The sequence below is a fragment of the Pseudophryne corroboree genome, chromosome 3 (assembly GCF_028390025.1).
Source record: "Pseudophryne corroboree isolate aPseCor3 chromosome 3, aPseCor3.hap2, whole genome shotgun sequence".
NCBI lineage: Eukaryota > Metazoa > Chordata > Amphibia > Anura > Myobatrachidae > Pseudophryne > Pseudophryne corroboree.
In genome coordinates, this window is record NC_086446.1 from 232,294,988 (window position 1) to 232,319,670 (window position 24,683).

General features: G+C 48.8%; 1 protein-coding gene across 2 annotated transcripts in view; it reads right to left on the reverse strand.

Moving 5' to 3' along the window:
- CSE1L (chromosome segregation 1 like) overlaps nt 1–24,683 on the reverse strand; it is a 238,785-nt gene that overhangs the window by 103,499 nt on the left and 110,603 nt on the right. For both annotated transcript variants that reach the window (XM_063958891.1, XM_063958892.1), the window contains exons 11-14: nt 22,807–22,936; nt 22,541–22,606; nt 5,167–5,369; nt 4,363–4,447 (exon numbers count right to left, since the gene is read on the reverse strand). In XM_063958891.1, coding sequence (XP_063814961.1) covers nt 4,363–4,447; nt 5,167–5,369; nt 22,541–22,606; nt 22,807–22,936 — 484 coding nt within the window. The remainder of the gene's footprint in view (nt 1–4,362; nt 4,448–5,166; nt 5,370–22,540; nt 22,607–22,806; nt 22,937–24,683) is intronic.

Here is a 24,683-nt window from a genome sequence, read left to right on the forward strand (position 1 = left end):
CGCCATGCCGTCAAACGCAGCCGCGGTAAGTCTTGGAACAGACAGGGTCCCTGCTGGAGCAGGTCCTTTCTTAGAGGTAGAGGCCACGGGTCCTCTGTGAGCATCTCTTGAAGTCCTGGGTACCAAGTCCTTCTTGGCCAATCCGGAGCCACGAGTATAGTCCTTACTCCTCTCCTTCTTATGATCCTCAGTACCTTGGGTATGAGAGGCAGAGGAGGGAACACATACACTGACTGGTACACCCATGGTGTTACCAGAGCGTCCACAGCTATTGCCTGAGGGTCCCTCGACCTGGCGCAATACCTGTCTAGTTTTTTGTTGAGGCGGGACGCCATCATGTCCACCTTTGGTTTTTCCCAACGGTTCACAATCATGTGGAAGACTTCTGGGTGAAGTCCCCACTCCCCCGGGTGGAGGTCGTGTCTGCTGAGGAAGTCTGCTTCCCAGTTGTCCACTCCCGGAATGAACACTGCTGACAGTGCTATCACATGATTTTCTGCCCAGCGAAGAATCCTTGCAACTTCTGTCATTGCCCTCCTGCTTCTTGTGCCGCCCTGTCTGTTTACGTGGGCGACTGCCGTGATGTTGTCCGACTGGATCAGCACCGGCTGACCTTGAAGCAGAGGTCTTGCTAGGCTCAGAGCATTGTAAATGGCTCTTAGCTCCAGGATATTTATGTGAAGTGATGTCTCCAGGCTTGACCACAAGCCCTGGAAATTTCTTCCCTGTGTGACTGCTCCCCAGCCTCTCAGGCTGGCATCCGTGGTCACCAGGACCCAGTCCTGAATGCCGAATCTGCGGCCCTCTAGAAGATGAGCACTCTGCAACCACCACAGGAGAGACACTCTTGTCCTTGGAGACAAGATTATCCGCTGATGCATCTGAAGATGCGACCCGGACCATTTGTCTAGCAGATCCCACTGGAAGGTTCTTGCGTGGAATCTGCCGAATGGGATTGCTTCGTAAGAAGCCACCATTTTTCCCAGAACCCTTGTGCATTGATGCACTGAGACTTGGCCTGGTTTTAGGAGCTTTCTGACTAGTTCGGATAACTCCCTGGCTTTCTCCTCCGGGAGAAACACCTTTTTCTGGACTGTGTCCAGAATCATTCCTAGGAACAGAAGACGTGTCGTCGGGATCAGCTGCGATTTTGGAATATTGAGAATCCAACCGTGCTGGCGCAGCACTATCTGAGATAGTGCTACCCCGACTTCCAACTGTTCCCTGGATCTTGCCCTTATCAGGAGATCGTCCAAGTAAGGGATAACTAAAACTCCCTTCCTTCGAAGGAGTATCATCATTTCGGCCATTGCCTTGGTAAAGACCCGGGGTGCCGTGGACAATCCAAACGGCAGCGTCTGAAACTGATAGTGACAGTTCTGTACCACAAACCTGAGGTACCCTTGGTGAGAAGGGTAAATTGGGACGTGTAGGTAAGCATCTTTGATGTCCAGAGACACCATATAGTCCCCTTCTTCCAGGTTTGCAATCACTGCTCTGAGTGACTCCATCTTGAATTTGAACCTTTGTATGTAAGTGTTCAAGGATTTCAGGTTTAAAATTGGTCTCACCGAGCCGTCCGGCTTCGGTACCACAAATAGTGTGGAATAGTACCCCTTTCCCTGTTGTAGGAGGGGTACCTTGATTATCACCTGCTGGGAATACAGCTTGTGAATGGCTTCCAATACTGCCTCCCTGTCTGAGGGAGACGTCGGTAAAGCAGACTTTAGAAAACGGCGAGGGGGAGACGTCTCGAATTCCAATTTGTACCCCTGAGATACCACCTGAAGGATCCAGGGGTCCACTTGCGAGTGGGCCCACTGCGCACTGAACTTCTTGAGACGGGCCCCCACCGTGCCTGAGTCCGCTTGTAAAGCCCCAGCGTCATGCTGAGGACTTTGCGGAGGCGGGAGAGGGCTTTTGTTCCTGGGAACTGGCTGTTTGTTGCAGCCTTTTACCTCTCCCTCTGCCACGGGGCAGAAATGAGGCGCCTTTTGCCCGCTTGCCCTTATGGGGCCGAAAGGACTGCGCCTGATAGTATGGCGTCTTCTTAGGTTGAGAAGCTACCTGGGGTAAAAATGTGGATTTTCCAGCAGTTGCCGTGGCTACCAGGTCTGATAGACCTACCCCAAATAACTCCTCCCCCTTATAAGGCAATACTTCCATGTGCCTTTTAGAATCCGCATCACCTGACCACTGCCGCGTCCATAAACCTCTTCTTGCAGAAATGGACAGCGCGCTAACTCTTGATGCCAGTCGGCAAATATCCCTCTGTGCATCACGCATATATAGAAATGCATCCTTCAAATGCTCTATAGTCAATAATATACTGTCCCTATCAAGGGTATCAATATTTTCAGTCAGGGAATCAGACCACGCCAGGCCCGCACTGCACATCCAGGCTGAGGCTATTGCTGGTCGCAGTATAACACTCGTGTGAGAGTATATACATTTTAGGATATTCTCCAGCTTTCTATCGGCAGGTTCCTTTAGGGTGGCCGTATCAGGAGAGGGTAGTGCTACCTGTTTAGACAAGCGTGTGAGCGCTTTATCCACCCTAGGGGGTGTTTCCCAACGTGCCCTATCCTCTGGCGGGAAAGGGTACGATGCCAATAACCTTTTAGGAATTATCAGTTTTTTATCGGGGGAAACCCACGCCTCATCACACACTTCATTTAATTCCTCGGATACAGGAAAAACTACAGGCAGTTTTTTCTCACCAAACATAATACCCTTCTTAGTGGTACTTGTATTATCAGATATATGCAATACATTTTTCATTGCTTCAATCATGTAACGTGTGGCCCTAGTGGAAGTCACGTTTGTCTCCTCATCATCGACACTGGAGTCAGTATCCGTGTCTGTGTCTGCCATTTGAGGTAACGGGCGTTTTAAAGCCCCTGATGGCGTTTGAGACCCCTGGACAGGCACAAGCTGATTAGCCGGCTGTCTCATGTCGTCAACTGTCTGTCGTAAGGAGCTGACACTGTCACGCAGTTCCTTCCACAAGCTCATCCACTCAGGTGTCGACTCCCTAGGGGGTGACAACTGTATAATAGGCAATTGCTCCGCTTCCATCTCATTTTCCTCCTCAAACATGTCGACACAATCGTACCGACACACCGCACACACACAGGGAATGCTCTGATAGAGGACAGGACCCCACTAGCCCTTTGGGGAGACAGAGGGAGAGTATGCCAGCACACACCAGAGCGCTATATATATATATACAGGAATACCACTATCAAGTGTGCTTTTCCTTTATAGCTGCTGTTAATATAAAACTGCGCCAAATTAGTGCCCCCCCTCTCTTTTTTACCCTTTTCTGTAGTGCAGGACTGCAGGGGAGAGTCAGGGAGACGTCCTTCCAGCGGAGCTGTGATGGAAAATGGCGCCCGTGTGCTGAGGAGATAGGCTCCGTCCCCTTCTCGGCGGCCTTTTCTCCCGCTTTTTTGGTAATTCTGGCAGGGGTTAAAATACACCCATATAGCCCTGGGGGTTATATGTGGTGTATTTATGCCAGCCAAGGTGTTTTACATTGCTGCTCAGGGCGCCCCCCCCTAGCGCCCTGCACCCTCAGTGACCGGAGTGTGAAGTGTGCCTGAGTAACAATGGCGCACAGCTGCAGTGCTGTGCGCTACCTTGTTGAAGACTGATGTCTTCTGCCGCCGATTTTTCCGGACCTTTTCTTGCTTCTGGCTCTGTAAGGGGGCCGGCGGCGCGGCTCCGGGACCGAGCTCCGAGGCTGGGCCTGTGTTCGGTCCCTCTGGAGCTAATGGTGTCCAGTAGCCTAAGTAGCCCAATCCACTCTGCACGCAGGTGAGTTCGCTTCTTCTCCCCTTAGTCCCTCGATGCAGTGAGCCTGTTGCCAGCAGGTCTCACTGAAAATAAAAAACCTAAAACTAAACTTTTCACTAAGAAGCTCAGGAGAGCCCCTAGTGTGCACCCTTCTCGGCCGGGCACAAAAATCTAACTGAGGCTTGGAGGAGGGTCATAGGGGGAGGAGCCAGTGCACACCAGGTAGTCCTAAAGCTTTTACTTTTGTGCCCAGTCTCCTGCGGAGCCGCTATTCCCCATGGTCCTTACGGAGTTCCCAGCATCCACTAGGACGTCAGAGAAATAAGCATATTATCACAAGCATTGTGCTATTCATGTAGCATTTCAGCGGCTTGTGGATGCTACATTTAAATACAGATGTGTCCACTTACACCGATGCTGAAATTAGGTTTTATTTTTTTATGCTACAGTAAGTTCTGCACGTACAAAATCCAGTAATAGGAGATTTTACTTGTTATTTACTATAACTATCAACAAGTTCCTATCTTCACTTCTTAAACTAGATAACACTTATTTGTCACTCACTATTAGAAGATTTCAGGTCGGGAAGAATTTGATTGGCAAAGAATTCTGTTAAGTTGACAAGTTCATTTGCTTGCGTTATCCCATGCTATAAGAAAGAAAGAAAGGGAAAAAAAAGAAGAGAAAAAAAGATTCAGCTATTTATGTGCAAAATAACAGATAATGGGGCGGTCATTCTGACCCGATCGCACGCTGCAGTATATCGCAGCAGTGCAATCGGGTCATGCCAGACGGCCGAAGGAGTCGTTGCAAAGCTATCGCCTCAGCCTGATTGACAGGCAGAGGCGGTCGCTGGGCGGGAGGGGGCTGGATCCAGCCAGCAAAGGCGTGGCCGGACCGTTGGGGGAGGGGGGGGGGAAAAGGCGGCTGCGTGACGTCACACGCAGCTGCTGCAACCCGGGCAGCGAAAACGTTCTCCCGGGCCAGCCGCAGGAGCTGCGCTGGCCGGGAGTTACTCCTCAAATGCAAAAACATTGCCGTTGTGCGATGCTTTTGCATTTATGCAGGGGAGGGGGCGTGGCACCGACATACTGGGCATCCCCCCGCATGTTTGAGTGCCTGATTGTAGCTGTGCTAAATATAGCACACCTACGATCAACTCGGAATGACCCCCAATGAACATTCAACACCGACAGCTGAACACTTCATATCATACCTCACAAGGTCAATGACACTACTATAAAAGTAATCCAGAGTCAATCCAACTAGTGACTATGGAGCACAAGTGAGACAACTACATTACAACAACCAACCTATTAGTGACCACACATGAAAGCTATACTATACTAACTGACTTAATAATACAACCTTTTGTGTTTGTGCCTTGGATGCCAGCGACGTCACCAGGTAAATAGCTGCATCCTTATGCTTCCAGTTAACAGATGGATTCTTCGCATACTCCTGGAGCATTGAGTTAACATAACAGGAGAATATATTAGTGACTGGTCCCTCAAAAAATTTGCACAAACCACGAACCAGATCGCAAGCAGCTCGTCGTCTGGTGTCAATGTCTAGGGGAAAAGAAACAAAATTATAACTAGTTTTCCAATGTTCAAGTGCACCTAAAGTACTTACAAGTAAGTAACAAATAGGATTTTAATTACCTACCGGTAAATCCTTTTCTCATAGTCCATAAGGGATATTGGGGAATCTAGTACGATGGGGTATAGACGGGGTCCAATGAAGCCAGTGCACTTTTAATATCTTCAACTGGGCGTGCTGGCTCCTCCCCTCTATACCCCCTCCCACAGGCAGTTATAGGTAATAATGTGCCCGAAGGAGAAAGGACATATAAAAGAGAGAAGGAATATAACAAAGAGTGGTGAGATTTACATACCAGCACACCACTAACAGATAACAACCAGCAATGGCTGGTAACAGCAGCAACAGCTGAACAGGTAACCACATAACAAGAACCTGCAGAAAAGTACACGCACTAAGGCGGGCGCCCAATATCCCTTATGGACTACGAGAAAAGGATTTACCGGTAGGTAATTCAAATCCTATTTTCTCTAGCATCCATAAGGGATATTGGGGAATCTAGTACAATGGGGACGTCCCAAATCTTCCAGAAAGGGCAGCAACGTGCAGAGAGACTGCTGGAGCACCGCCTGCCCAAACTGGGTATCCTCTTTGGCCATGGTATCAAGCTTATAGAACTTAACAAAAGCGTTCTTCCCCGACCAGGTAGCAGCTCGGCATAGTTGTAACGCTGAGATTCCATGGGCAGCCGACCAGGAAGAACCCACTGATCTTGTAGAGTGGGCCTTCAGAGACTTCGGAACAGGTAAGGCTGCTGATACAGTCCTGTTGCATAGCAAGCCTAATCCAGCGAGCAAAGGACTTTGAAGCAGGACAACCCTTTTCTGCGCATCATAGAGCACAAACAAAGAATCGTCTTTCTAATCCGAGCCGTTCTCTGGACATAGATTTTCAAGGCTCGCACAGCATCCAATGACTCCGGAGGAGCAGAAGCGTCAGAACTGGACGGAATCACAATAGGCTGATTCATATGAAACGCGGAGAGAACCTTCGGCAGGAACTGCTGCCTAGTCCAGAGCTCCGCTTTGTCCCGCTAAAAGACCAAGTATGGACTTTTACACGACAAAGACCCCAATTCTGACACACGTTGAGCAGTAGCCAGGGCCAGTAACATCACAGTCTTCTACGTGAGGCACTTTTCTACCGTCAGAGGATCAAACCAGGAGGAGGACTGCAGAAATTCCAACACCACATTCAGATCCCAGGGTGCCGTAGGCGGCACAAAAAGAGGTTGGATGTGGAGTACCCCTGGCAAGAAAGTCTGAACTTCAGGCAACACTGCCAATTTCTTCTGGAAGAAAATGGAGAGGGCTGAGATCTGGACATTAAATGGAAACCAGACATAAGCCCTTATCCACTCCAGCCTGCAGGAAATGTAAGAAACGTCCCAAGTGAAACTCCGCAGGCAGATACGTGCGTTCCTCGCATCAAGAGACATATCTCCTCCAGATATGATGATAGTGTTTTGACGTCGCAGGCTTCCTGGCCTGAACCATGGTAGCAATAACCTTTTTGGAAAGGCCCTTGTGAGCTAGGATGTTCCGCTCAACTTCCATGCAGTCAAACAAAGTCGCCGTAAGTTCGGGTAGACGAACGGTCCTTGTTGAAGAAGAGCTCTTCTTGGTGGTAGAGACCAAGGATCTTCGACGGACATGGCCAGAAGATCCACATATCACGCCCTCAGAGGCCAATCCGGGGCAATTAGAATTGCCTGGACTCCTTGATTTCTGATGCGCTTGAGCACCATGGGGAGTAACTGAATCGGAGGAAACAGGTAGTCCAGAAGGTAAAGGCCAAGGTGCCATCAGAGGAACCACTGCCCTCGCCCGAGGGTCCCTGGTTCTTCAGCAATACCAGGGAAGCTTCTTGTTGAAACGAGAAGCCATCATGTAAATTTGCGGGCAGCCCCACTGGTTGATGACCTGCTGGAACAGTTCCCACAGCCCCGGGTGGAGATCGTGACGACTCAGGAAGTCCACTTCCCAGTTGTCCACACCCGGAATGAAGATTGCTGACATTGCTCTTGCATTTCTTTCCGCCCAGAGGATTACCTTTGAGACCTCCCGCATGCAGGCTCTGCTTTTTGTCCCTCCTTGTCGATTGAGATATGCCACTGCTGTGGCGTTGTTCGACTGAACTTGGATCGCGTGATCCCAGAGGAGAGGTCTGAAGCAGAGCATTGTAGATCGCCCGAAGTTACAGAATGTTGATCGGAAGGAGGGCTTTGTGGGTTGCCCACATGCCCTGGAACTGAGCCCCCTGGGTTACAGCTCCCCATCCTCGCATCTGTCCTGAGGAGTATCCAATCCTGGATCCCGAAACTTCGGCCTTCCAGTAGGTGGGAGGACCGCAGCCACCACAGGAGAGAAATCCTGGCCTGAGGTGACAGCCGTAATATCCGGTGCATCATAAGATGTGATCTGGACCACTTGCTCAGGAGATCCAACTGAAATGTCCTGGCATGGAACCTTCTATACTGGATCGCCTCGTATGAGGCTATCATCTTTCCCAACAATCCTATGCAAGGATGGATGGATATTCGAGTAGGCAGGAGACCATGCAGACCATCTCCTGAAGTGCTCTCACCGTCTCCTGGGAGGAACACCTTCCGGGTCACCGTATCCTGCAACATTCCCAGGAATAGGAGCCGCTGAGTTAGCTCCAGGTGGGACTTCTGCAAATTGAGGATCCAACCATGGTGTGACAGAAGGTGGATAGTGCGATCTAAATGGAGCAATAAAAGCTCCCGGTCTTCTAGGCCTGCAAGTACTGCACACAAGTATTCCACCTGGAACTTGAAAACCTTTAGGCAAGGGTTCAAGGATTTTAGATCCAAAATGGGCTTTACAGGTTGGAGTAACATCCCTTTTCCTGTTGTTGCAGTGGCACAGGAACAATGACTTGAGACTGGACCAATTTTTGGATGGCCTGTTGCCGCGTAACACTCGTATCCTCCAAAGCTGGGAAGCTTGATTTGAAAGATCGTTGGGGAGGAGTGCCGTCGAACTCCAGTTGTTGCCCTGAGAGATGAGGTCCTTGACCCAGGAATCCTGGCAGAAGCTCTCTCTGACGTGGCTGAAGTGATGCAATCGAGTTTCCACCTAAAACATCCCCTCGGGGTGGGTGGGCACCATCATGCAGAGGCCTCAGTGGAAGCGGAACTGGTGCTCTCGAGAACTTGTGACACCTGTTTCCTCTCGGGTGCCTCTAGTCACAGTGGAGGCACCTCTGGCCCTAGAACGAAATCTGTTAGACCACAACCATGGTCAGCCGGACAGTGAACCGGGAACCTTCCCTAGCAGGGCCCCCGGTGTGTACTCATCACCAATGTCGCCTTCAGGCAGCGTTAGGGGTGTGCGGTGTGCTGCGGTTGTGACAGCCAAGGTACAGTGCCCTGGCTGAATAACATCCCCTCAGGACGGTGGTCCTGCAGCAGGAAAGCGGCTCTGCACCCCGTAAGGTCGGTGACCGCCCCCCCTAATATCTCCCACGGTGCAGATAAGCTGTTGCCCAAACAGCATACCGAAAATAACAAACAAAAAAGAAATTGAAGAAAACTCTCTGGAGTTCAGAAATGTGCATCCTATCCTGAGGGAACTTTTTTTCTAAACTGCGTGTGGGAAGGGGCATAGAGGGGAGGAGCCAGCATACCCAGTTGAAGAAATTTAAAGTGCACCGGCTCCTTTGGACCACGTCTATACCCCATCTTACTAGATTCCCCAATATCCTTTATGGATGCTAGAGAAATGGACGATACACAGAATAACCTGGCCTTCTCTAGGATAGAGGTCTCTACCACGGAGAGTTTTAAGATGGATACATGCTGTAAGATTATCTGTCCATTCTTTCTGGTTGGAGCAAAAATGTGGTAATGTATGGGAGAAAATGACAATCGATGACTTGCTCCCAAAAGCCAGAAAATGGACACTAAATGGTCATTCACGATAAACTCAATAAATAAAGTGGATTTAACCAATTAGCCTGAATGCTCATTTTTGTCTGTTTTCCAGTGTTTGGGAACAAATGGACAATTATCATTTGCTCCCATGCATTACCAGAAAGATTGGAGAGATAATCTTATAGTGTGTATCCAGCTGTATGGTTCGGTTGTACCAACACCAGCTAGTAATGCTAGACTCAGAATAATGAAGATAACCAACCAGCTGGGAAGAAGGCATTTCAAGGCCAACATCAGAAGCTAGGGGGAGTTTACACACCTCTCCACAGACTATACAGCGAGTCTACAGGTGATTAAAGAAAATGCAGATAATGTGACAACAGAAATGCAAAGGGAGGTTATTTATGTGCTCACTGGTGAACAGTTCGTTGTAAAGACTTGGTGCCTCCACCTATGTCTGTATAAGTGAACAGACTGAACCGTAAATACAAAAAGCCAACAATACAGCAGCCCCTGCTCCCTACAAAGTTGACAACACTGGTAGAGTTAGATGAGTGGTGGCCAATTATCTGAATGTATTCACCAGGTACCCCCAAGCAAAGAGGTTTAGGTATGACAACAGGGTGATCCATAAGTCACAGTTGTATTAACAGCTCCCTGGTGTGACAAGTTAGCTGTTAAATGGTTGGGAGGTATCGGAACGAGATACGGGAGGGTGGCCAGGAGAGCCAATGTTGGAAACTCATGCCAGGAGAATGGAGACTAATACCCTGCCAAACTAGGAACAGTACAAGAAAAACAAATACGCTGGGGCTGGCACAAAAAAATAATTTTGACCTACATCATTGTGAACAATCCTGGATTCTAATGGTACCACATCTGAGCAAGGGTCTACTGGCTGTTGACAGCTGTGTGATCTGTCTGAGTCAAAGTGAATAATTCTGCGAGTGTGACCCGAGATATCAGCAACAGGGATTCGCACAGAACTCCAAACCCTTTTGCACAACAATTCTGCTATGATAGAACCACTAATAACATCACATTACAAAAGTTTAAGGGGTATATTCAATTGAAGTCGAAAACTGCTGTCTGTCGAAAAGATGGCAGTTTGACTTTATTTTAGGTCGGAAGGGGTTCCAACCTATTCAGTATTTTCGACAAGATGAAAAATTCAACTTTTCGAAAAGCACGTGGATCGGCGGAATAGCTGCCGATCCATGTGCTTGCTTGTTTTCGACCATCTCAGTCCGACATCAAAAGATGTCGGACTGAGATGCGGACCCAGAGGAGGAGAGGGGGAGAGCTGCAGGGAGACGGGGGACAGCCGCGGGCAGCCAGAGATCAGCGCAACAGCACAGCGCTGCAGCAGGATGATACACAGCCGCGCCGCTCACGGCAGCGTACACCCGGCTCCAGCAAGCTTGCTGGAGCTGGGTGGACACTGCCCTGAGGTCGTGCAGCTATGTGACATCCATCTGTAGCGCTGATCTCCTCTGGCTGCCCGCGGCTGTCCCCCGCTGGTCTCACCGCGGCTCGCCCCCCATCTTAATTAGACTTGAAAATGTCGAATTAAGATGAGATTTGAATAGGGGTTGTCGGATCAATTCCGACAAATACATGTCGGAAAGGCTCCGACTTTAATTGAATATACCCCTAAAACTCCCAGGTGGAGCCTGACAGAACCATGACATTTCAAGAATAAAATTTTCCCTCAACCCCCCCCCTCCTTCCCAAAAAAGAAAAGTATATAAAAAAAAAATAAGATTTTACTCACCGGTAAATCTATTTCTCGTAGTCCGTAGTGGATGCTGGGAACTCCGAAAGGACCATGGGGAATAGCGGGCTCCGAAGGAGGCTGGGCACTCTAGAAAGATTTATGACTACCTGGTGTGCACTGGCTCCTCCCACTATGACCCTCCTCCAAGCCTCAGTTAGGACACTGTGCCCGGACGAGCTGACATAATTAGGAAGGATTTTGAATCCCGGGTAAGACTCATACCAGCCACACCAATCACACCGTACAACTCGTGATACTATATCCAGTTTGACAGTATGAAAACAACTGAGCCTCTCAACAGATGGCTCAACAATAACCCTTTAGTTAGCAATAACTATGTACAAGTATTGCAGACAATCCGCACTTGGGATGGGCGCCCAGCATCCACTACGGACTACGAGAAATAGATTTACCGGTGAGTAAAATCTTATTTTCTCTGACGTCCTAGTGGATGCTGGGAACTCCGAAAGGACCATGGGGATTATACCAAAGCTCCCAAACGGGCGGGAGAGTGAGGATGACTCTGCAGCACCGAATGAGAGAACTCAAGGTCCTCCTCAGCCAGGGTATCAAATTTGTAGAATTTTGCAAACGCGTTTGCCCCTGACCAAGTAACAGCTCAGCAAAGTTGTAAAGACAAGAGACCCCTCGGGCAGCCGCCCAAGATGAGCCCACCTTCCCTGTGGAATGGGCTTTCACTGATTTAGGATGCGGCAGTCCAGCCGCAGAATGCGCCTGTTGAATCGTGTCACAGATCCAGCGAGCGATAGTCTGCTTAGAAGCAGGAGCACCCAGCCTGTTGGGTGCATACAGGATAAATAGCGAGTCAATTTTCCCGACTCTAGCCGTCCTGGAAACATAATTTTTCAAGGCCCTGACTACGTCCAGTAACTTGGAATCCTCCAAGTCCCTAGTAGCCGCAGGCACCACAATAGGTTGGTTCAAGTGAAAAGCTGATACCACCTTAGGGAGAAACTGGGGACGAGTCCTCAATGCTGCCCTATCCATATGGAAAATCAGATAAGGACTTTTATATGACAAAGCCGCCAATTCTGATACACGCCTGGCCGAAACCAAGGCCAATAACATGACCACTTTCAACGTGAGATATTTTAGATCCACGGTTTTTAGTGGTTCAAACCAATGTGATTTTAAGAAACTCAACACCACGTTGAGATCCCAAGGTGCCACTGGAGGCACAACCGGGGCCTGAATATGCAGCACTCCTTTACAATGTCTGAACTTCAGGTACTGAAGCTAATTCTTTCTGGAAGAAAAATCGACAGAGCCGAGATCTGTATCTTAATGGAGCCTAATTTTAGGCCCATAGACACTCCTGCTTGTAGGAAATGCAGAAATCGACCTAGTTGAAATTCCTCTGTTGGGGCCTTTTTTGGCCTCACACCAAGCAACATATTTCCGCCATATGCGGTGATAATGTTTTGCAGTTACATCTTTCCTGGCTTGAATCAGCGTAGGAATGACTTCCTCCGGAATGCCCTTTTCCTTTAGGATCCGGCGTTCAACCGCCATGCCATCAAAACGTAGCCGCGGTAAGTCTTGGAACAGACAGGGCCCCTGCTGCAGCAGGTCCTGTCTGAGCGGCAGAGGCCATGGGTCCTCTGATATAATTTCTTGAAGTTCTGGGTACCAGGCTCTTCTTGGCCAATCCGGAACCACGAGTATCGTTCTTACTCCTCGCCTTCTTATTATTCTCAGTACCTTTGGTATGAGAGGCAGAGGGGGGAACACATAAACCGACTGGTACACCCACGGTGTTACCAGAGCGTCCACAGCTATCGCCTGAAGGTCCCTTGACCTGGCGCAATATCTTTTATAGCTTTTTGTTGAGGCGGGACGCCTTCATGTCCACCTGTGGCCTTTCCCAATGGTGTACAATCCTTTGGAAGACTTCTGGATGAAGTCCCCACTCTCTCGGGTGGAAGTCGTGTCTGCTGAGAAGATCTGCTTCCCAGTTGTCCACTCCGGGAATGAACACTGCTGACAGTGCTAACACATGAATTTCCGCCCATCGGAGAATCCTTGTGGCTTCTGCCATCGCCATCCTGCTTCTTGTGCCGCCCTGTTGGTTTACATGGGCGACTGCCGTGATGTTGTCTGATTGGATCAGGACCGGCTGGTTTTGAAGCAGAGGCCTTGCCTGACTCAGGGCATTGTAAATGGCCCTCAGTTCCAGAATATTTATGTAGGGAAGTCACCTGACTTGACCAAAGTCCCTGGAAGTTTCTTCCCTGTGTGACTGCCCCCCAGCCTCAAAGGCTGGCATCCATGGTCACTAGGACCTAGTCCTGTATGTCAAACCTGCGGCCCTCTTGAAGATGGGCACTCTGCAGCCACTACAGTAGAGATACCCTGGTCCTTGGAGACAGGGTTATCAGCCGATGCATCTGAAGATGCGACCCGGACCACTTGTCTAACAGGTCCCCCTGAAAAGTTCTTGCATGGAACCTGCCGAATGGGATTGCTTCGTAGGAAGCTATCATTTTTCCCAGGACTCGCGTGCAATGATGCACCGATAACTGTTTTGGCTTCAGGAGGTCTCTGACTAGAGATGACAGCTCCTTGGCTTTCTCCTCCGGGAGAAACACTTATTTCTTGTCTGTGTCCAGAACCATCCCCAGGAACAGTAGACGTGTCGTAGGAAACAGCTGTGTCTTTGGACTGTTTAGAATCCAACCGTGCTGTTGTAGCACTTTCCAAAATAGTGCTACCCCGACTAGCAACTGCTCCTTGGACCTCGCCCTTATAAGGAGATTGTCCAAGTACGGGATAATTAAAAACTCCCCTTTTTCGAAGGAGTATCATCATTCCGGCCATTACCTTGGTAACACCCTCGGTGCCATGTACAGTCCAAACGGCAGAGTCTGGACTTGGTAATGGTAATCCTGTACCACAAATCTGAGGTACTCCTGGCGAGGATAGTAAATGGGGACATGCAGGTAAGCATCCTTGATGTCCCGGGATACCATGTAATCTCCCTCGTCCAGGCTTGCAATAACCGCCCTGAGCGATTCCATCTTGAACTTGAATTTTTTTATGTATGTGTTCAAGGATATTAAATATAAAAAAGGGTCACACCGAACCATGCGGTTTCGGTACCCCAAACCGTGTGGAATAGTAACCCCGTCCTTGTTGAAGTAGGGGCACCTTAAGTATTACCTGCTGGGAATACAGCTTATTAATTGCCTCTAGCACAGCCTCCCTGCCTGAGGGAGTTGTCGGCAAGGCATATTTGAGGAAACGGCGGGGGGAAGACATCTCGAATTCTAGCTTGTACCCCTGAAATACTACTTGAATGAAACAGGGATCCACCTGTGAGCGAGCCCACTGATCGCTGAAATTTTTGAGACGGCCCCCCACCGTACCTGGCTATACCTGTGGAGCCCCAGCGTCATGCTGTGGACTCAGAGGAAGCGAGAGAAGAATTATGATTCTGGGAACAGGCTGACTGGTGCAGCTTTTTCCCTCTTCCCTTGTCTCTGTACAGAAAGGAAGCGCCTTTGACCCGCTTGCTTTTCTGAAGCCGAAAGGACTGTACCTGATAATACAGTGCTTTCTTAGTCTGTGAGGAAAACTGAGGTAAAAATATTTCTTCCCAGCTGTTGCTGCGGATACGAGGTCCCAGAGACCATCCCCAAATAATTCCTCACCCTTATAAGGCAGAATCTCTATGCGCCTTTTAAAGTCAGCATCACCTGTCCAGTGACAGGTCTCTAATACCCTCCTGACAGAATGGACATTACATTCATTTTGGATGCCAGCCGGCAAAATATCCCTCTGTGCATCCCTCATACATAAGACGACGTCTTTAATATGTTCTCATGTTAGCAAACTAGTATGTTTGACAGGGTCACCGACCACGCTGCAGCAGCACGCTCTGCAGGTTTCAGTCTAGTACCTGAGTGTGTAAATACAGACTTCAGGATAGCCTCCTGCTTTTTATCAACAGGTACCTTCAAAGTGGCCGTTCCTAAAACGGCAGTGCCACCTATTTTGACAACCGTGTGAGCGCCTTATCCACCCTAGGGGAGATCTCCCAGCGTAACTTATCCTCTGGCGGGAAAAGGTACGCCATCAGTAACTTTTTAGAAATTACCAGTTTCTTATCAGGGGGAACCCACGCTTTTCACACACTTCATTCATTCAACTGATGGGGGAACAAAACACTGCCTGCTTTTTCTCCCCAAACATAAAAACCCATTTTTAGAGGTTAATGTCAGAAATGTGTAACACATCTTTTATTGCCGGGATCAAGTCACGGATGTTCCTAGTGGATTGTGTATCTGTCTCAACCTTGTCGACACTGGAGGCAGACTCCGTGTCGACACCTGTGTCTGTCATCTGAATGAGCGGGCGTTTTTGAGCCCCTGATGGCCTTTGAGACGCCTGGGCAGGCGCGGGCTGAGAAGCCGGCTGTCCCACAGCTGTTACGTCATCCACCCTTTCATGTAAGGAGTTGACACTGTCGGTTAATACTTTTCACCTAACCATCCACTCTGGTGTCGGCCCCACAGGGGGCGACATCACATTTATCGGCATCTGCTCCGTCACTATATAAGCCTCCTCCTCAAACATGTCGACACGGCCGTACCGACACACCGCACACACAGGGAACGCTCTGACTGAAGACAGGACCCCATAAAGCCCTTTGGGGAGACAGAGAGAGAGTATGCCAGCACACACCAGAGCGCTATATAATGTGGGGATTAACACTATAACTGAGTGAATTTTCCCCCATAGCTGCTTGCATATACAATATTGCGCCTAAATTTAGTGCCCCCCCTCTCTTTTTAACCCTTTGAGCCTGAAAACTACAGGGGAGAGCCTGGGGAGCTTTCTTCCAGCTGCACTGTGAAGAGAAAATGGCGCCAGTGTGTCTGAGGGAGATAGCTCCGCCCCTTTTCCGCGGCCTATTCTCCCGCTTTTTTCTGGATTCTGGTAGGGGTATTTACCACATATATAGCCTCTGGGGCTATATATTGTGGTATTTTTGCCAGCCAAGGTGTTTTTATTTCTGCTCAGGGCGCCCCCCCCAAGCGCCCTGCACCCTCAGTGACCGGAGTGTGAAGTGTGTATGAGGAGCAATGGCGCACAGCTGCAGTGCTGTGCGCTACCTTGGTGAAGACTGATGTCTTCTGCCGCCGCTTTTCCGGACCTCCTCTTGTTTCTGGCTCTGTAAGGGGGACGGCGGCGCGGCTCCGGGACCGAACACCAAGGACTGGGCCTGCGGTCGATCCCTCTGGAGCTAATGGTGTCCAGTAGCCTAAGAAGCCCAATCCGGCTGCAAGCAGGCGAGTTCGCTTCTTCTCCCCTTAGTCCCTCGCTGCAGTGAGCCTGTTGCCAGCAGGTCTCACTGAAAATAAAAAACCTAAATCTATACTTTCTTTCTAAGGGCTCAGGAGAGCCCCTAGTGTGCATCCAACCTCGGCCGGCACAAGATCTAACTGAGGCTTGGAGGAGGGTCATAGTGGGAGGAGCCAGTGCACACCAGGTAGTCATAAATCATTCTAGAGTGCCCAGCCTCCTTCGGAGCCCGCTATTCCCCATGGTCCTTTCGGAGTTCCCAGCATCCACTAGGACGTCAGAGAAAATAAGATTTTAAACCTACCGGTAAATCTATTTCTCCTAGTCCGTAGAGGATGCTGGGGACTCCGTAAGGACCATGGGGTATAGACGGGCTCCGCAGGAGATAGGGCACCTAAAAAGAACTTTGACTATGGGTGTGCACTGGCTCCTCCCTCTATGCTCCTCCTCCAGACCTCAGTTAGAGAACTGTGCCAATACAAGGCAGGATTTAGAAATCCAAGGGCAAGATTCATACCAGCCCACACTAATCATACCATGTAACCTGGATCATACATAACCAGTTAACCGTATGAACAACAACAGTAACGGTCCAAGACCGATTTCAACTGTAACATAACCCTTATGTAAGCAACAACTATATACAAGTCTTGCAGAGTTTCCGCACTGGGACGGGCGCCCAGCATCCTCTACGGACTAGGAGAAATAGATTTACCGGTAGGTTTAAAATCTTATTTTCTCTTACGTCCTAGAGGATGCTGGGGACTCCGTAAGGACTATGGGGTTTATACCAAAGCATCCAATCGGGTGGAAGAGTGCGTATGACTCTGCAGCACCGACTGAGCAAACGCTAGGTCCTCATCAGCCAGGGTATCAAACTTGTAGAATTTAGCAAAAGTGTTTGACCCCGACCAAGTCGCCGCTCGGCAAAGTTGTAATGCCGAGACGCCTCGGGCAGCCGCCCAAGAAGAGCCCACCTTCCTAGTGGAATGGGCCTTAACCGAATTTGGTATCGGCAATCCAGCCGTAGAGTAAGCCTGCTGAATCGTATTACAGATCCAGCGAGCAATAGTCTGCTTTGAAGCAGGTGCGCCAATCTTATTGGCCGCATACAGGACAAACAGAGCCTTTGTTTTCCTAATTCTAGCCGTCCTGGCTACATAAATCTTTAAGGCCCTGACTACGTCCAGGGATCTGGAATCCTCCAGGTCACTTGTAGCCACAGGCACCACAATAGGTTGATTCACATGGAATGAAGAAACCACCTTAGGCAAAAATTGCGGACGTGTCCTCAATTCAGCTCGATCCACATGAAAAATCAAGTAGGGGCTTTTGTGTGACAAAGCCGCCAATTCTGATACTCGCCTTGCTGATGCCAAGGCCAACAACATGACCACCTTCCAAGTAAGAAGTTTCAACTCAACCTTGTTAAGTGGTTCAAACCAGTGTGATTTTAGGAACTGCAACACCACGTTGAGGTCCCACGGTGCCACTGGAGGCACAAAAGGAGGCTGGATGTGTAGCACTCCCTTTACAAACGTCTGGACTTCTGGAAGAGAAGCCAATTCCTTCTGAAAGAAAATCGAGAGGGACGAAATCTGAACCTTAACAGAGCCTAATTTCAGGCCCATATCCACTCCTGTCTGTAGGAAGTGGAGAAAACGACCCCGATGAAAATCTTCCGTAGGTGCATTCTTGGTCTCACACCAAGCCACATACTTTCGCCAGATACGGTGATAATGCTTAACAGTCACCTCCTTCCTAGCCTATATTAAGGTAGGGATGACCTCTTCCGGAATCCCCTTTTTCGCTAGGATTCGGCGTTCAACCGCCATGCCGTCAAACGTAACCGCGGTAAGTCCTGAAATACACAGGGCCCCTGTTGCAACAGGTCTTCCCTCAGAGGAAGAGGCCAGGGATCTCCTGTGAGCATCTCTTGTAGATCTGAGTACCAGGCCCTTCGAGGCCAGTCTGGGACAATGAATATCGTCTGTACGCTTCTTTGCCTTATGATCCTCAACACTTTTGTGATGAGAGGAAGAGGAGGAAACACGTAGACCGATTTGAACACCCACGGTGTTATCAGAGCGTCTACTGCCACTGCCTGAGGGTCCCGAGACCTGGCACAATACCTCCGAAGCTTTTTGTTTAGGCGTGACGCCATCATGTCTATTTGAGGAGTTCCCCAAAGACGTGTTATGTCTTTAAAGGGTTCTTGATGAAGTCCCCACTCTCCTGGATGGAGATCGTGTCTGCTGAGGAAGTCTGCTTCCCAGTTGTCCACTCCCGGAATGAAGACAGCCGACAGAGCGCTTACATGATTTTCCGCCCAGCGAAGAATCCTGGTGGCTTCCGCCATCGCGACTCTGCTTCTTGTCCCGCCTTGGCGGTTCACATGAGCCACTGCTGTGACATTGTCTGAAACCGGTAGGTTTCGAAGAAGACTCTCCGCTTGTCGAAGGCCGTTGTAAATGGCCCTGAGTTCCAACACATTGATGTGTAGACAGGACTCCTGGTCTGACCAAAGTCCCTGAAAAAAAATTTTTTTTCCCCCTGTGTGACCGCTCCCCATCCTCGGAGGCTCGCGTCCGTGGTAACCAGGATCCAGTCCTGAATTCAGAACCGGCGACCCTCCAGCAGGTGAGCACTTTGCAACCACCACAGGAGAGACACTCTGGCCCCTGGGGACAGAGTTATTTTCCGATGTAAGTGGAGATGGGACCCGGACCACTTGTCCAGAAGGTCCCATTGAAAAGTTCTTGCATGGAACCTTCCGAAGGGAATGGCCTCGTAGGCAGCCACCATTTTTCCCAGAACTCGAGTGCATTGGTGAACTGACACCCTTTTCGGTTTTAGCAGGTCTCTGACCATGTTCTGGATATCCTGTGCTCTCTCTATTGGGTGGAAGACCTTCATTTGTTCTGTATCCAGTATCATACCTAGGAACGGTAGTCGAGTTGTCGGAATCAACTGTGACTTCGGTAGATTTAGAATCCAACCATGTTGCTGGAGCACTCTCAGAGAGAGTGCCACACTGCTCAGCAATTTCTCCCTTGATCTCGCTTTTATCAGGAGATCGTCCAAGTATGGGATAATTGTGACTCCATGCTTGCGCAGGACCACCATCATAATCTTGGTGAAAATCCTCGGGGCCGTGGAAAGTCCAAACGGCAACGTCTGACATTGGTAATGACAATCCTGTACAGCGAATCTCAGGTATTCCTGATGGGGGGCATATACGGGGACATGAAGGTACGTATCCTTTATGTCCAGAGACACCATAAACTCCCCCTCCTCCATGTTGGCTATTATCGCTCTGAGTGATTCCATTTTGAATTTGAATCTTTTTATGTACAGGTTTAGGGATTTCAGATTCAAAATAGGTCTGACCGAACCGTCCGGTTTCGGGACCACAAATAGGGTTGAGTAGTAACCTCTTTCCTGCTGGTGCAGGGGAACCTTGATTATCACTTGCTGTATACACAGCGTTTGAATTGCAGCTAACACTACATCCCTTTCCGATGTGGAAGCTGGTAGGGCCGATTTGAAAAATCGGCGCGGGGGCACCTTGTCAAATTCCAATTTGTACCCCTGGGAAACTATTTCCAACACCCAGGGATTCAGGTCTGATCTGACCCAGGCCTGACTGAAAAGTCGAAGACGTGCCCCCACCGGTGCGGACTCCCTCAGGGGAGCCCCAGCGTCATGCTGTGGGTTTTGGAGCAGCCGGGGAGGACTTTTGTTCCTGGGCACCTGCCGAAGCAGGTGCTCTTTTGCCTCTGCCCTTACCTCTGACGAGGAAAGAGGATCCCCGACCTCTTTTGGACTTGTGCGACCGAAAGGACTGCATCTGATAGGGTGGCATTTTCTTTTGCTGTTGGGGAATATATGGTAAAAAATATGATTTACCTGCTGTAGCTGTGGAAACCAGGTCCGTCAGCCCATCCCCAAACAATACATCACCCTTATAGGGTAGTACTTCCATATGTTTTTTGGAATCTGCATCACCCGTCCATTGGCGAGTCCATAAGGATCTTCTCGCTGAGATAGACATGGCATTGGCCCTAGAAGCCAGCAATCCAATGTCCCTTTGAGCATCCCTCATAAATAATACTGCGTCTTTTATATGGGCTAGAGTTAAGAATATAGTATCCTTATCCATATTATCAAAGTGATCTGTCAGCTCATCTGTCCAAGCTGCAATTGCGCTACACACCCATGCCGACGCAATTGTCGGTCTTAGCACAGCACCCGTATGAGAATAAATACACTTTAAGGTAGTTTCTTGCCTGCGATCTGCAGGGTCCTTAAGGGCCGCTGTGTCAGGAGACGGTAGCGCCACTTTCTTGGACAAGCGCGTCAGGGCCTTGTCCACAGTGGGGGATGATTCCCAAATCTCCCTGTCCTGCTTAGGGAAGGGGTATGCCATATAAATTCTTTTGGGGATCTGCGGTCTCTTTTCCGGAGTCTCCCAAGCTTTTCCAAAGAAATCATTTAATTCATGAGATGTGGGAAAATTAATAATCTGTTTCTTTTCCTTAAACATGTGTACCTTTGTGTCGGGGACCAAGGATTCATCCTCAATATGTAACACATCCCTTATTGCTACAATCATACACTGAATGGTTTTATTCACCCTCGGGTGCAATTTTACTTTGTCGTAGTCGACACTGGAGTCAGATCCGTGTCGGTAGTAGTGTCTTGTGTTAAGGGACGCTTTTGAGACCCCGACGGGCCATGTGAGTCGGTCCAATCCGAGGATTGACCCCCTGATGTCCCCCCTAATTCAGCCTTATCAAGCCTTTTATGTAAAGATGCCACACTTGCATTCAACATATGCCACATGTCCATCCAATCCGGAGTCGGCACAACCGACGGGGACACACCACTCATTTGCTCCACCTCCTCCTTGGAGAAGCTTTCCGCCTCAGACATGTCGACACACACGTACAGACACCCCCCACACACAGGGATTAACCTATAAGGGGACAAAACCCCAACCAGGCCCTTAGGAGAGACAGAGAGAGAGTATGCCAGCACACACCAGCGCTTAAAAACACTGGAATATATATACCAGATAGCGCTTTTTATATATATAGCCTTAATTCCCACTCACTGCGTCCAAAGTGCCCCCCTCCTCTTTTTTCCAGCCTGTGAAGGTTCAGCAGGGGAGAGATCAGGGAACCAGCTTTTCCTCATGCAGTTTCTGTGGAGAAAATGGCGCTGGTTAGTGCTGAGGATCAAGCCCCGCCCACCCGACGGCGGGCTTCAGTCCCAGTAAACTTATATAAAAAATGGCGGGGGGATTTACTGTGCCACAGCCTAATCCTGCTTATATTGCCACAAAATGAGGAATATTGCTGCCCAGGGCGCCACCCCCTGCACCCTGCAGTGCCTGCTTGTGTGTGTGTACTGGGAGCAATGGCACACAGCTTACCGCTGCGCGCTTACCTCATGAAGATCTGATGTCTTCTGCCGCCTGATGTCTTCTTGCCTTCTCATACTCACCTGGCTTCTATCTTCGGCATCTGTGAAGAGGACGGCGGCGCGGCTCCGGGACGAACCCCAGGTGAGACCTGTGTTCCAACTCCCTCTGAAGCTAATGGTGTCCAGTAGCCTTAGAAACAGTGCCCAACTTGACAAGCCAGCTCTGTTTCTCTCTCCTCAGTCCCACGATGCAGGGAGCCTGTTGCCAACAGGACTCCCTGAAAATAAAAAACCTAACAAAATTCCTTAAAAAACAGAAAACTCTGGAGAGCTCTCTGCATTGTACCCTTTCTCCTCTGGGCACAACATCTAACTGAGGTCTGGATGAGGGGCATAGAGGGAGGAGCCAGTGCACACCCATAGTCAAAGTTCTTTTAGGTGCCCTATCTCCTGCGGAGCCCGTCTATACCCCATGGTCCTTACGGAGTCCCCAGCATCCTCTAGGACGTAAGAGAAATAAAGTAGGGTATACAGGGAATGGGATCAGTTCACTTTTGTTACTCAACAACCAGTTTATTGGTGGTGAGATATCACATCATTACTGGTGAAGAACAAAAACAAAATGTTTCCCTGAGCATGTATTATGTGCCTAGAACATGAAGCAATATACAATTAACATACTAATTTAAACAATGGAATCCCAGAAAATTTACCAGATCCTTCCAGGTCCCTCCTGATATATTCCTCTGAATTGTCCTCAAATGCCTCCTCATCAGCAGCTGGGCATTGGAAAAGCAGAAACCGTGAAGTGTTATAAGAGTGCACAACAAATCTCCTCTCCCTTATACTAACACAAAAACAGACCAAAAGAGACAGAATATATTAACCTTGCAAATGCTTACAGAAAATTAGCTACAAACAAATTTACAATTAACAGCTGTTTTCATACTAAAAGTACTTTGGACATGATGAGGTTTACCTCTGAATTCCATGTTAGGAACAATGACCTTCTCACATATACTGGTCAGAGTGTTGGGATCTTCAAACAGGTTCTTGTAGTGCGGCCGCTCACACACAGATGCCAGGAATTGGATAGCATTGCTCACCAGCTAAGGATAATAGCAACATGAAGAACAATAGTCACTTACACTGGGTGTACAGCTATAAACAAGTGTTATAAAGTAGTAACAACAATGCATGTTTATTCTATTGCCTTACAGTATAATATGCATATATCGTACTATGATAACATTAGCTATATAGAGAGCATTCTCCTAATTAGCATATGACTATGTACAACATATGTGAAAAAATAAGATTTTACTCACCGGTAAATCTATTTCTCGTAGTCCGTAGTGGATGCTGGGAACTCCGAAAGGACCATGGGGAATAGCGGGCTCCGAAGGAGGCTGGGCACTCTAGAAAGATTTATGACTACCTGGTGTACACTGGCTCCTCCCACTATGACCCTCCTCCAAGCCTCAGTTAGGACACTGTGCCCGGACGAGCTGACATAATAAGGAAGGATTTTGAATCCCGGGTAAGACTCATACCAGCTACACCAATCACACCGTACAACTCGTGATACTATATCCAGTTTGACAGTATGAAAACAACTGAGCCTCTCAACAGATAGCTCAACAATAACCCTTTAGTTAGCAATAACTATTTACAAGTATTGCAGACAATCCGCACTTGGGATGGGCGCCCAGCATCCACTACGGACTACGAGAAAATAAGAATTTACTTACCGATAATTCTATTTCTCGTAGTCCGTAGTGGATGCTGGGGACTCCGTCAGGACCATGGGGAATAGCGGGCTCCGCAGGAGACAGGGCACATCTAAAAAGCTTTTTAGGTCACATGGTGTGTACTGGCTCCTCCCCCTATGACCCTCCTCCAAGCCTCAGTTAGGTACTGTGCCCGGACGAGCGTACACAATAAGGAAGGATCTTGAATCCCGGGTAAGACTCATACCAGCCACACCAATCACACCGTACAACTTGTGATCTGAACCCAGTTAACAGTATGATAACAAAACGAAGTAGCCTCTGAAAAAATGGCTCACAACAATAGTAATAACCCGATTTTTGTAACAATAACTATGTACAAGCATTGCAGACAATCCGCACTTGGGATGGGCGCCCAGCATCCACTACGGACTACGAGAAATAGAATTATCGGTAAGTAAATTCTTATTTTCTCTAACGTCCTAGTGGATGCTGGGGACTCCGTCAGGACCATGGGGATTATACCAAAGCTCCCAAACGGGCGGGAGAGTGCGGATGACTCTGCAGCACCGAATGAGAGAACTCCAGGTCCTCTTTAGCCAGAGTATCAAATTTGTAAAATTTTACAAACGTGTTCTCCCCTGACCACGTAGCTGCTCGGCAAAGTTATAATGCCGAGACTCCTCGGGCAGCCGCCCAGGATGAGGCCACCTTCCTTGTGGAATGGGCATCTACATATTTCGGCTGTGGCAGGCCTGCCACAGAATGTGCAAGCTGAATTGTACTACAAATCTAGCGTGCAATAGACTGCTTAGAAGCAGGAGCACCCAGCTTGTTGGGTGCATACAATATAAACAGCAAGTCAGACTTTCTGACTCCAGCCGTCCTAACTATATATATATATATATATATATATATATATATATATATATATATATATATATATATATATATATATATATATATATATATTTTTAGGGCCCTGACAACGTCTAGTAACTTGGAGTCCTCCAAGTCCCCAGTAGCCGCAGGCACCACAATAGGTTGTTTCAGGTGACAACGCTGACACCCCTTTAGGAAGAAACTGGAGACGAGTCCCAGTTCTGCCCTGTTCAAATGGAAAATT